The sequence below is a fragment of the Orycteropus afer genome, unplaced genomic scaffold (assembly GCF_000298275.1).
Source record: "Orycteropus afer afer isolate SDZICR_OR568_19922 unplaced genomic scaffold, OryAfe1.0 scaffold00018, whole genome shotgun sequence".
Classification (NCBI taxonomy): Eukaryota; Metazoa; Chordata; class Mammalia; order Tubulidentata; family Orycteropodidae; genus Orycteropus; species Orycteropus afer.
Window position 1 is genome coordinate 17,074,374 of NW_006921605.1, and position 12,294 is coordinate 17,086,667.

Genomic DNA, 12,294 nt, shown 5'->3' on the forward strand with positions numbered 1-12,294 from the left:
TGGTTTGATAGAGAACTGGAATGGGCAATTGAAACATTTGTTGTCTAAAACTGGGGGAGGTAAAGGCCTAAAGGGCTGGCTCACACGCCTTCATGAATGTGTGCTCACACTCAACATGAGGGGGGCAAAGGGAGGATCACCACTCGACAGATTCCTACACTTTTCTGGGGGAATCTAATGAAGAAGGGGTGGGGGAGAATGCTGGTGCCACTGTACAGTTTTTCCCCGCATCACCTAACATTGCTTTCCTCCTGCCAGAAGCTATGGTCCCTGGACCTGGGATGCAGCTGCAGGTGCCAGAGGCTGGGGTGATCCCTAAGCAAGAAACTGTCTGTATCTCTGAACCTGTATGCCAGAATTCCCAAGAGCCTTATGGGATGGATTGTACCTTCTCCTCATCTGGCCAAACTAGGGTTGACAGTGAATACCACCATCCTGCCCAGTGGTCAAGATAGTCCACTGGTTTTGTATCTGTGTAACCATACCCAGCATGAATGGGAATGGACTGAGGGGGAAGCACTTGCTAGACTGATTTTGCTACCAGCAATATGGATAGGCACAATAGCTGAATTTGAGGTCCCCTCCCAAGGTGGGAAAGTCTGGATAAAAATAAATGATGAATGGAAGGAAGGAGAAATAATAGCTGAAGGTAAAGGAATGAATAAATGGGTTATGCAGCGGGGGAAATCCAACATTGTGCTGATACCTAAAGATAGGCTCAGAACAAGGGAATGATATCAACTCAATTAAATATTATCAGATACTATAAGGATGATAATGAGAAAATTTTTGGATCAGATGGACAAATACAGCAGACTTGAATGGCTGTTATCTGAATAATCTCAAACTTAGGACTCTTTGCCTTGCTGAAAGACTAATTGTTAATGACCTTGGGACCGGTAATATGATTGGGAGGGGCAAGTTATCTTTCAACTATGAAAGGGCTAATGGCTAGAAGAGCCAGGGGGTGCAATGCAGTGAATTGCTTGACCTGGCCCTTCTAGCCATTGTCCTCCATTCTGTGATGTTTTGTAAATCCCATTATCCATGCCTATTTGGGGTGGTGTGGTAGTTAAGTTCAGGTATCAACTTGGCTGGGCAGCTGGTAGTAGTCATTCCCTGTAATAACTGGCAATCGACTCTGTGATGGGATTGAGGTTAATGCTGTTGGGGCAACACAGGTGGAATGTATCTTGAGTCCTGACTTGCTGGAGGGTATAATTCAAATCACCACCATTAGCTTCCCTGAGGATATACCTACGAATCTCCTGGGAAGATTCGCTCTCCTCTTGCTCTGGTTTTGTGTCTTGTATCATCCTCATCTCACCCCTGGATTTGGAACAGCAGCCATCATCTGATCTGCTGATCGAGGTTCATCAAACCCCAAGAGTTGGGAGGATCCGCCAGACCTACTCACGGACCCGGGACTCGCCAGCCTGCCAGCCTCCACCACTACTACGTGAGACGAACACTTGGGTGTCTATGAGTTCTGTGAAGCATTACAGCAAAATACAGAACCCTAAGACTGTGAAATTACTGGGAGGAGGAGGAGTTAATGTCTGAAATGATAGAGTGGCATGGTAGTTTGGGCATTTGGGACATCTTCAGCCTCCGCCTCATGGGGACCAGCCTCATGCTGATCTTTCTAAGAGAAACTGTTCAAGCAGCATGGGACCCAAAAATAAAGAGAAGTGAAGATCAGAGATAGAGAGTCATTTCCCCAATGACTACCCAGGCCCCAGCCTTCTGGGTTTCCTGATTCCAGAACTCTACTCCCTGGGAAGGCTAGAACCCTAACCCCAAGTGTCAGGTCTGCTACTCTCTAAAGATGTCATCTGTTTTGGCTTTCTGCCTCATCTAAGCCATCAGACGACCCACATTCTCTCTGAATTTAAAAAAAATTAGAAACTACAAGGAGAACCACATTTGTAGCCCATTAACAGGAAAGCAACGTTGTCATCTAAGTCTGTGTGATCTCTTTGGAGTACAAGAGTCTTCAATTCAAGACTTACTCATTTCAAATGATACTGCATTTGAGTATGCACCATAAAATTTAACTAGAGTTTAATTTAGATGGGTAACAATAACAAATTATTTAAGAATGATGTTAGTTTTTCTTTTAAATAAAGTCAAGTATTTTGCGTTTTATGTAACATAAAAAGTCAAAGTTTTTGTTTCTTGTAGGAGATTCATCTTAGAAGATCAATGTTATACAAGGAAGAATAAACTTTACATACTATTTTCATGTAAATAAAGTCAACACACAATAAAATGTTAACCTAAAATTGTAAATAAATGCTCCATAAGACTTGGCTGTCTCCCTGTAAAATCAGGTAAGTTTGCAAAAGGAACTAAGGTACCTCTGCATTATTATAAAAAGCTGTGCTGTTTTTTTCTTGTACATCTTCCCCTCGTGCTGTGAAGAAAGTTAGTGGGTAGAAATCCTTGTGTGCTGGTTGTTTTCCACTGGCCATCAGTTTGCCTTCATAGAAAAGCTCCGAAGTGTAACTGTAGAAAAAGACCAAAAAAAAAAAAGAATAGTACTCTATCATCAAAACAAGTTTCAGTCACCGAAAAAAACAAAGTAGTCAATTCCAATAATGTTGCTTCATGTCCATGATTAATTTTAATCCAAATATCTAATATTTACAATACCAAGATCTTCACCAAAAATATCCACAGCGTATCAACAGAGCAGGCACTTGATACAGCATTGCTAAATGGATTGATTTTAGTAAGGTATGGAACCAGACATGCAAACAGTGACAGTTCACCAGATGAAAACCTTGCTATGCTAGTGTAGGTGTGTATGTTCTTGGTTACTACCTACTTTTATTTGTGTACATCATATACATATAAATCCCAGGTAAACGGTGAAGCAATGCATGCAACTGAAGGAAATTCAAGTCTTCAACTGTCTGGCAGTGCTAGTAAATGAATATATTTTGCTGATGAAGACAGAATCTAGTACTTGACTGCAGCAATAAATGTCAACAAAAAAAGGGGGATCACATTTTGAGATATTGATGAAAGCCAAAGTTAAAACCAAATTTATTTTTGTATCTATCCAATTGCTTTCAGAAAAACCTAAAAATGGTTTGCACATGACTGGCACAACGAATATTGGTAAATTATACTGAACTTTAAAAAAGCTAAGGTCCTGGTGGGGGCTTGTGACTGGTCAGGAGCACAAGGGCCTTTCCAAAATGCTGGGACTGTGATTTCTGTGGTTACTCGGGAGCGTGCAGTTTGTGTCCGTGCACTGAGCTTATTCGTGTGCCATGTTCACTTTTACAGAGGTATGCTGTATTTAATAGAAACCTTTAGTAACTTTATTACTGTCAAAGTTTTCCTTCTTTCCTTCCTCCCTTCCTTTTAAAGCAGATTCTTTGTATAACACAGAGACCAAAAGCAAGCCATTCTGTGATTTGTCAATATATTTATTACAGTATTTGGTTTCTCACATAGATTGTGCATTAAGTCACAGAAAAATATGACTGTTTTGTTAGGTGCTATAGTGTCAGCTCCAACTCATAGCAACCCCATGGACAACAGAACAAAACGCTGCCAAATCGTGCACGATCCTCACAATCCATGCTATACTTGAGCCCATCACTGCAGCCACTGTGTCAATCCATCTTGTTGAGGGCTTTCGCTTTTCCACTACCTCACCAAGCATGATCTCTCTCTCCAGGGAATAGTCCCTTCTGACAACATGTCCAAAGTAAATGCAACAAAGTATGGCCATTCTCACTTCCAAGGAGCATTCTGGCTGTACTTCCTCCGGGACAGATTTGTTGATTCTTCAGGCAGTCCATGGTATTTTCAGTATTCTTCACCAACACCACAATCAAAGGCATCAGCTCTTCTTTGGTCCCCCTTATTCACTATACAGCTTTCACATGCATATGAGGCAATTTTAAATGCTTGAATGCTTGGATTAGGTGCACCTGAGTCTTCAAAGTGACACCTTTGGTCCTTAACACTTTTTAAAAGAGGTCTTTTGCAGTAGACGTGCCTGGTGCGATATGATGCCCGATTTCCTGGCTGCTGCTTCCATGGGTGCTCATTGTGGATCCGAGTAAAATGAAATTCCTGCCAATTTCAATCTTTCCTCCATTTATCATGATGCTGCTTACTGGTCCAGTGTTTGTTTTTTTGTTATGCTGAGGTGTAGTCCACACTGTAGTCTTTGATCTTTATCAGTAAGACTAGGATAACTTAAATTTTTATTTTCCCCATTTTGTGAAAAACTACAGCTCTGACTTTTGAAGTACTCTTTTAAAAACATAAAATTAAACATCATTTGCCACAGTAGGGACACCATTCATCTGTTAATTTGCTGCACTGTGGTGGCTTGTGTGTTGCTGTGAGGCTGCAGACTATGCCATGAGTATTTCCAATACTAGCAGGGTCATCCGTGGTAGACAGGTTCCAGTGGAGCTTCCAGACTAAGACAGATTGGGAGGAAGCACAGGACCATACGCTTCTGAAAAAGCTGGCCAGTGAAAACCTTACGAACAGCAGTGAAACACTGGTTCTGTTGTACTTGGGGGTCACTATGAGTTGGAACCAACTCGATGGCACCTAACAACAACCTAAGTGACACCATGTCATTCTGTTGGGAATAATCCGTCCCTAGTAACACTCCCATTCTGGGTTCTGTCTCATCAGACCACTGGAACCATGACACAGAGGGGACCGCTCACACCTACTTGATGATAGCTTCGTGGGAGCGGTAGTTTTCACACAGGAGGATCCTACAGGGAAACTCAGCAGGGTAATGCTCATAGAGTCGATCAAGTAATGAAACATGAAGGTTTCTCTCCCTGGCAAACTCGCTGTAAACAAAAGGACTGAGCTGTAACAGACAAACACACAGAGAAAGTTTAACTAAATATACAAACAGTATTTTGTAACCTACTTATAAAAAATTCAGCAAGCTGAAACCTCTAATGTACTAAACCTCAATATGCTGAGAATTAAAATATTTTCTACAAACAATTTTACTGCTATAAAGAACTAGGCTACAATTTCTGACTTTTTCATTACAGTATACCACCACTAACTGAGAATTTCTACATAGAGGTTAATAAAGAGTCCTCAACATAATAATTACTGATGCTGTAATTTTAGAGATACAACTCATTGCATTATTGGTGGAAATGAAGGGAAGTCAAATCAGTTATATGACTAAAATTGATCGACTATTTAAAATGGTAAGATGGCAAGACATACAACCCATTACTAAAAAAAAAAAAAAAAAATTAATTAGCAAAATACCTTCTTTATCTCATAAAGTATGAAAAGCCAATCTGGGTTATGCCTTTTACTATTAAAGAAGAAAATTAAATTGCTTTAGGTAAAGAAACAAAACGTGTTTCTCTAATTCAACTCTTTCATGGATATTTTACAAGCATACAACACCAGACAGGTCTAATCTAATCAAGTGGGGGTAGGGAGCAAGAACCCCCAACTACAGCTTTGTACAATGGATTTGATGTTGATAGAAAATTCCAATTTCTCTCTCTCATATGTAGGTATTCAAACACATAAAATCAGACATGTTATTTGGGATTTTGACTTTTATCTTTTATTAAGTACTTTGTTTCTGATGACAGTGAAAAACTAAACCTTCAGGAAAAGAAATGTTAGAGATATGAGATGGGGCATTATAGAATGAGTAATTTAAATTTTATTTCATAAAGAAAAGTAAGAATCACATAGTAATACTATAGAGAACTAAGGTTCACGTTAATAAGCACAAAAATTATAACAATAATAAACGTTCATTTATTCCAAACCGTCTGTCTAAAGAGAGGGGGACAAAGGGCTGCAGAACAGTAATTCTCCTTCAGGAATCCCCATGTTGTCCACTAACAGCACAAACACACTTAAAATTCTCCAATTCCAATGCCTGGTACAATTTCATAGAATGTTCTAAGAAAGAGAACTATAAATACAAAAATATATTTAAAACTTACTTTGCATATGATGTTTCAGGGGCACTTACCTGCATGTGGTCTCCAGCCAGGACAATCCTAGTGTTGGAAGTTGCTAATGCTAGAGGCATAATAGTTTCACATTCCATAGCCTGTGCAGCTTCATCTAATAGAATGTGTGTAAAGAACCCTAAAAAGTACAGTATAAACACAATAAAGCTTATTCCAGCAGCAACTAAGATAGGAGTAATTGTTTCTTTTCTGTTAAGAAATTTAAGAGTTTAATACCAATATTCAATTTAGACATCTTATGATTTAAATCAGTATTTTAAAAATAGAGGTTAAAAAACAACTACTTCACTCAATAAAAGATTGTGAATGGCATCTGATGCTAAGGGTGCAAAGACTAACAGCTGAATGAGTACATACAGAAAAGACTAAAAAGTACAGAGAGAGAGGCTGGCCACGAAACATTGACAGCCTCTAAATCCTTTCAATATTTATTTGGTGAAACACTAAAAAAAACCAGTAATAGTTGATAAATAACTCTATCCCAAAGATGCATATTAAACTTTAAGATAAAGAAGTTGATGCTCATAATTTAATGTAGAGAAATTATCATGTATATAAAAATGTTATTTCAGACAAGTTTCTAAAAAAAAAAAAAACTAACTTGCACTAAAAACAAAGAGTACCTATTAACAAATTCATAATTGAATTGTATATACTTATTTTGGGAGCTCTGGTAGCATAGTGGCTAAAGCACTTGACTGCTAACCAGAAGGCTGGCGGTTCAAACCCACCAGCCACTCTTCGGAAGGAAAGTTGGGCAATCCTACTTCCGTAGTGATACTGCCTCGGAAACCCAAGGAGGGGTGGCTATGAGTCGGGGTCGACTGGACGGCACATAACAACAACAACAACATACTTATTTTACTAAAAAGAATGTATTTTTTGTTTAAGCCTCACCTACCCTGGTTGAAAAATCGTTATTCTGCAAAAACAGTGGCTCATGACAAATGTCATAAATGTGCATTATCAAATGTCCCCAGGTGCAAACTCCTACAATGGGAGGCATCCCACATCCTGGCTGCTGCTGCCACTCACAATTAGGGCAGAGAGCTGCTCTACTACGATGCGGACAAAGTGTGCAGAAGGGAAGAAAGACCCTTTGGCAGAGGAAGAAGAGGCAAAATTCTTCCTGCTGTCTCACCGTGGAGAAGGGCCCCGTACCGACAACTCACTGGGGGAGCAAGAAAAGGGCTCTCTTACTAGCACAACATAGGACACAAAAGTAGTTTCTCAACAGAATGGAAAGCTGTACGAGGACGAGTTCCCTGGAGCCCAGTGGTATTACAGATTATTCAGCCTTCTGTGTACTGACCCTGGAATTTAACCTCTATTGCTATTCATATCAACAAGTTCCAAATAATTTGTTTATACAATTTTCTAATACAACTTGTTTCTGGTTGGGAACTTTTAAATCTTACAGAAATCATCATCATGATCATTATTCAAGTAGACGGCTACAGCTGACAGCACAAGTAGCAATGAACTTGTTAACAGCTGTTGCCTATTTACCAACAGTGGCTCAAGCCTGATAGAAACACGTGCACGCTTCTCCTCATTGAAGAGCAACTGCACTATTGTCCCCACAAGACTAATTAAGGAAGACAACTACATAAGCATAGGATCAAATTAGAAAAAACCAAAACTAGTGAATCAATCCAGTAATGACAATAGATAGCATTAATTAAATAGCCCTAGGCTTGCATCAGGAACGGCATAAATCATGACATTGTTATGGGTGTTGCTTAAGCTAGAGCAGAGGTCGCTTGAATTAATCAAATTGAGTCAGCCTAATTCTCGGCTTTCTGATTTATAAAATAATCCTCCACAGGGCTGATAGGGCAATGAAATGAACTAAGTATTTAAAACAACCAGAATAAAGCACAGAGTCAACTTACAGTGAGTTATTATTATAGTACCCTCTTGCCATTCAAAGTAATTTTTTACTCTTTCTTACACAACTAGAAGCTGGCGGTTCAAACCCACCAGCCACTCCTCGGAAGGAAGATGGGGCAATCTACTTCTGTAATGATACTGCCTTGGAAACCCAAGGAGGGGTTGCTCTGAGTCAGGTCAGACTTGATGGCACACAAAAGCAACGACAACACAACTCCACTCTTTAGGAGGCAAGGGTCTTTATGTGGCAAAAATGCAGACGATAATAATAAAATAATGATAGTGGTTTTTAAATGAACATACTAAAATTTACATTTCAAAAAAGTGTTATCCCGTTCAAAGAAGTCACTTGGGAGGAAAAAGAGTTCACTTCAAGGGATGCTGCTTCTGTCAGAAACAGCTCAGAAACTCTGCTTCCAGAACTGCCCTCACAAGCCAGCTGAGCCACATGTTCAAGGCGGCCTCCTTACACAAAAGGTGCACCACATTCTCTCTTTAGCCCTGATGGTATTCTGTTGCTCGATAACTACCTGACTCACCAGACATGGCTCAGAAAGATTCTGAAGCTTTTCTAAAATTAAATCTACCCTCAAAAAGCAAAGTGTGGCCACCATTCATTCATTTAAGATAAACAGAAGTTTATCAAGGGCCTCCAGGTGTCTACACCCTAGGCCAGGTGCCAGAAATACAAGGTGAAGAGAATAGTCTCTAACTTCCAGGGACTCATATGTTCAAAAGAATTTGTCACTGGCTCTGAAAGCAATTCTAAAAGGAGAGAGAGCAAAACAGTGCTGAGCAATGACAACCATTATGATATGGCAGTGATAAATGAATACTCTTCCAAAGCAACGACTTGAAAGTGATGACCGCTTTCCGATGGTTAAGTTCTGCCATAGGATCAGAGCACCTTCTTGTCATCTTATCTGTCCTTTGTAGGATATGTTTGATTTTACATAGTGCCTTCACTTAAATACAATAACCTCTACGTTTATATAATTACATAATTATAATTATATAATTAGGAGCTCTGGTAACATAGTGCCTAAGGCACTTGACTGCTAACCAGAAGGGTGGCAGTTCAAACTCACCAGCCACTCCTCGGAAGGAAAGTTGAGCAATCTACTTCCATAGTCATACTGCCTCAGGAACCCGAGGAGTCGCTATGAGTTGGTGCCGACTCAACAGCACACAACAACAACACAACAATTACATAATTATATAATGCAAAAGCACAAGAAATAATAGAAAACAGCAGTACCACCCAAATTTTAATCTCTCACATGATCAACAGTAAATAAATACTACCCGACCAATTAGGGAAGAAATAAAAAGCAGTCACTAAAATGTGTAAACTAGGGTGAGCAAACTTTTCTGCATATGGCTAAATTGTATATACGTTAGGTTTTTGTGGAACACTTGATCTCTGTTACAACTACTCAAGTCAGCTGCACAAAAGCAGCAGCCAGACATGATAAATTAGCGAACAAATGGAAAAGTCTGTGTTCCAATAATATTTTATAAGTACAGTTAGCGAGCCAGATTTCAACCATTGACGATAAGTGTGCCAACCCCTGGTCTGAACTGAACGTACAACCCCTAAACTGGTGAGATGCCATAACAGTGTTCTGAGACAGCATACCAGGTTCAAGGTCCAACTGACAGAGGTACTGGGAAGTATTCAACGTAACAACCACTACTCGATGTTTAAGAATATCTTCTTTCTGTGGCATCTGAAAGGTGGAATGTGCACTTGAGATCAAACAGTACTGATGCACAACTGGGTGGACAGTCTTTACCCAGCGATTTCGGAAATATACCCTATAAAGCAAAAGAAGATATTTCCTGTTTACATTCATTAACATCTTAACAGTATCTGATTATCATACTATGGAAACTGTTATTTTACAAGGACAGTACCTGGAAATAAATAAATCTGATAACCATCAACAGTTTACTACATTAGGATTTAACATACAACTGGCCCTATATTTACTATGATCTATGCCAAAACAAACATTCAAACAAAAAACATATGCACTACCACAAAATAAGTATCTAAGTATTTATGAGTGTTCAGAATAATCTTGTAATAGAATGACACACAAACATAAGTTTCATAAGCACTATATTTTTTTACATTCAAAAAATTTCTATCTGGAATTACTTTTCTAAAATATTCTTTCAAAATACACTAAATTCATATTTTAATTACTTATGCTAATGAAAAAATAGTGAATTACGTACTTGCAACAGAAATTCAAAACTTATTGGCATTTTACTTTAGAATACATACTCAAGCCTATTTTTAAACAGACCTCTGTCTGAGATTTTGGAAATGCAAACACAAAGTTACATGTCTGTCAATCAGAGAACTTAAAAAGAAAGGGTATCTTTTCCATTATTTGCAAAATGAAATTACTAACAGGCCTCATGCAGGAGGTCACCAAGATAGTACAGAAATGACCATTCATCCATTTACCCACCCATGTAACAAAGTACTGGGTACCTACTAGGTGCCAGCACAGGGCAGATCACATAGGGCTAGAGTTATGAAGGCTCTGGACTTACTCTCAGTTTAACGGAAAGCCATCAGAGAGTTTGAACAAGGAAGCCAAATGACATGACTCATGTTATTAAAAGACCACTTTGGTTTCTCTGGGCAGAACAGATGGAGGTGGTAGAGAAAAGAGGTAGGGACAAAAGTGTGCCAGGAAGAGTTAAGGGTAACCCTGATTTGTAGTGTTTGCTGATGTCTATGGTGCGGAAACTATTACCATGGCTAATTTCAACCTATCAACATGATGCCCATCACTCGTCTGTCAGTTTGTCATACTGTGGTGGCGTCTATGTTTCCACAACGCTGGAAGCTATGCCACCGCTATTTCAAATACCAGCAGGGTCATGCACGGTAGACAGGTTTCAGTGGAGTTTCCAAGACCAGCTGGGAAAAAGGACCTCCGGATCTACATCTAAAAAACTGGCCAGCGAAACCCTTCCGAACAGCAGTGGAACACAGTCTGACACAGTGGCAAAAGAGGAGGCCCTCAGGTTGCAAGGCATTCAAGATGCAACTGGGGAAGAGCTGCCTCCTCAAAGTAGAGTTGACCTTAATGGCATGGATGAAATAAAGCTTCTGGAATATTCATTTGCTGATGTGGCAAGACTCAAAATGAGAAGAAAAAGCTGCCAATATCCATTAATAATTAGAACATGGAATGTACAAAGTATGAAGGTAGGAAAATTGGAACTTACGAAAAATGAAATGGAATGCATAAAGATTGATATCCTAGGCATTAATGAACTGAAGTAGACTGGTACTGGCCATTTTAAATCAGGCAATCATGGTCTACTATGCCAAGAATGACAAATTAAAAAGGAATGGGATCTTATTCATTATCAGAAAGAACATTTCAAGATCTATTTGGAAGTACAATGCTGTCAGCAATAGGATAATATTCAAAAGCTTACAAGAAAGACCAGTTAATACAATTATTATACAAATTATGCACAAACCACTAATGCCAAAGATGAAGAAAGGAAAGATTTTTACCAACTTCTGTAGTCTGAAATTTATCAAACATGCAATCAAAATACATTGATATGCATGTATTGATATACACTGGTATGATATAGAAGCAAAGAAAGATTAGTAGCTGGAAAATATGGCCTTGCTGATAGAAATGATGCTAGTGATCGCATGATAGAATTTGGCAGTACCAACAACTTCTTCATGGAAATAGTTTTTTTCAACATAAACAATAATTATACATGTAGACCTAGCTGGATGGAACACACAGGAACCCAGTCAACTACATCTATGGGAAGAGATGACAGAGAAGCTCAGTATCCTCAGCCAGAACAAGGGCAGCAGCCAACTGTGGAACAGACATCATTTGTTCACAGGCAAGTACACGCTGAAGCCAAAGAAAATGAAAACAAGTCCATGAGAGCGAAAGTCCAAACTTGAGTATATCCCACCGGAATTTAGAGACCATTTCAAGAACAGATTTGACACACCGAATCATGACCAAATACCAGATGAGTTATAGGAGGACATCATACACAAAGAAAGCAAAAGATCACTAAAACGACAGGAAAAAAAGATCAAAATGTATGTCCGAAGAGATGCTGAAACTTGTTCTTGAATGTAGAGTACCTAAAATGAATGGAGGAAACGATGAAGTAAAAGAGCTGAACATATTTCAAATGGCAACTCCAGAAAACAAAGTAAAATATTATGATGAAATGTGCAAAGACCAGTCGTCAGAAAACAAAAAAGGAAGAACAGACTTGGTATTTCTCAAGCTGAAGGAACTGAAGGAAAAATTCAAGCCTTGAGCTGCAATATTAAAAGAGTCTATGGGCAAAATATTAAACGATGCAGGAA

The 12,294-nt window shown here is 39.1% G+C and overlaps 1 protein-coding gene across 1 annotated transcript in view; it reads right to left on the reverse strand.

Annotated features, from left to right (window-relative positions):
• The window catches only part of HELZ (helicase with zinc finger), a 199,686-nt gene that overhangs the window by 106,525 nt on the left and 80,867 nt on the right, over positions 1 to 12,294 (reverse strand). The window contains exons 15-18 of the mRNA XM_042783553.1: positions 9,547 to 9,725; positions 6,014 to 6,132; positions 4,716 to 4,861; positions 2,361 to 2,508 (exon numbers count right to left, since the gene is read on the reverse strand). Coding sequence (XP_042639487.1) covers positions 2,361 to 2,508; positions 4,716 to 4,861; positions 6,014 to 6,132; positions 9,547 to 9,725 — 592 coding nt within the window. The remainder of the gene's footprint in view (positions 1 to 2,360; positions 2,509 to 4,715; positions 4,862 to 6,013; positions 6,133 to 9,546; positions 9,726 to 12,294) is intronic.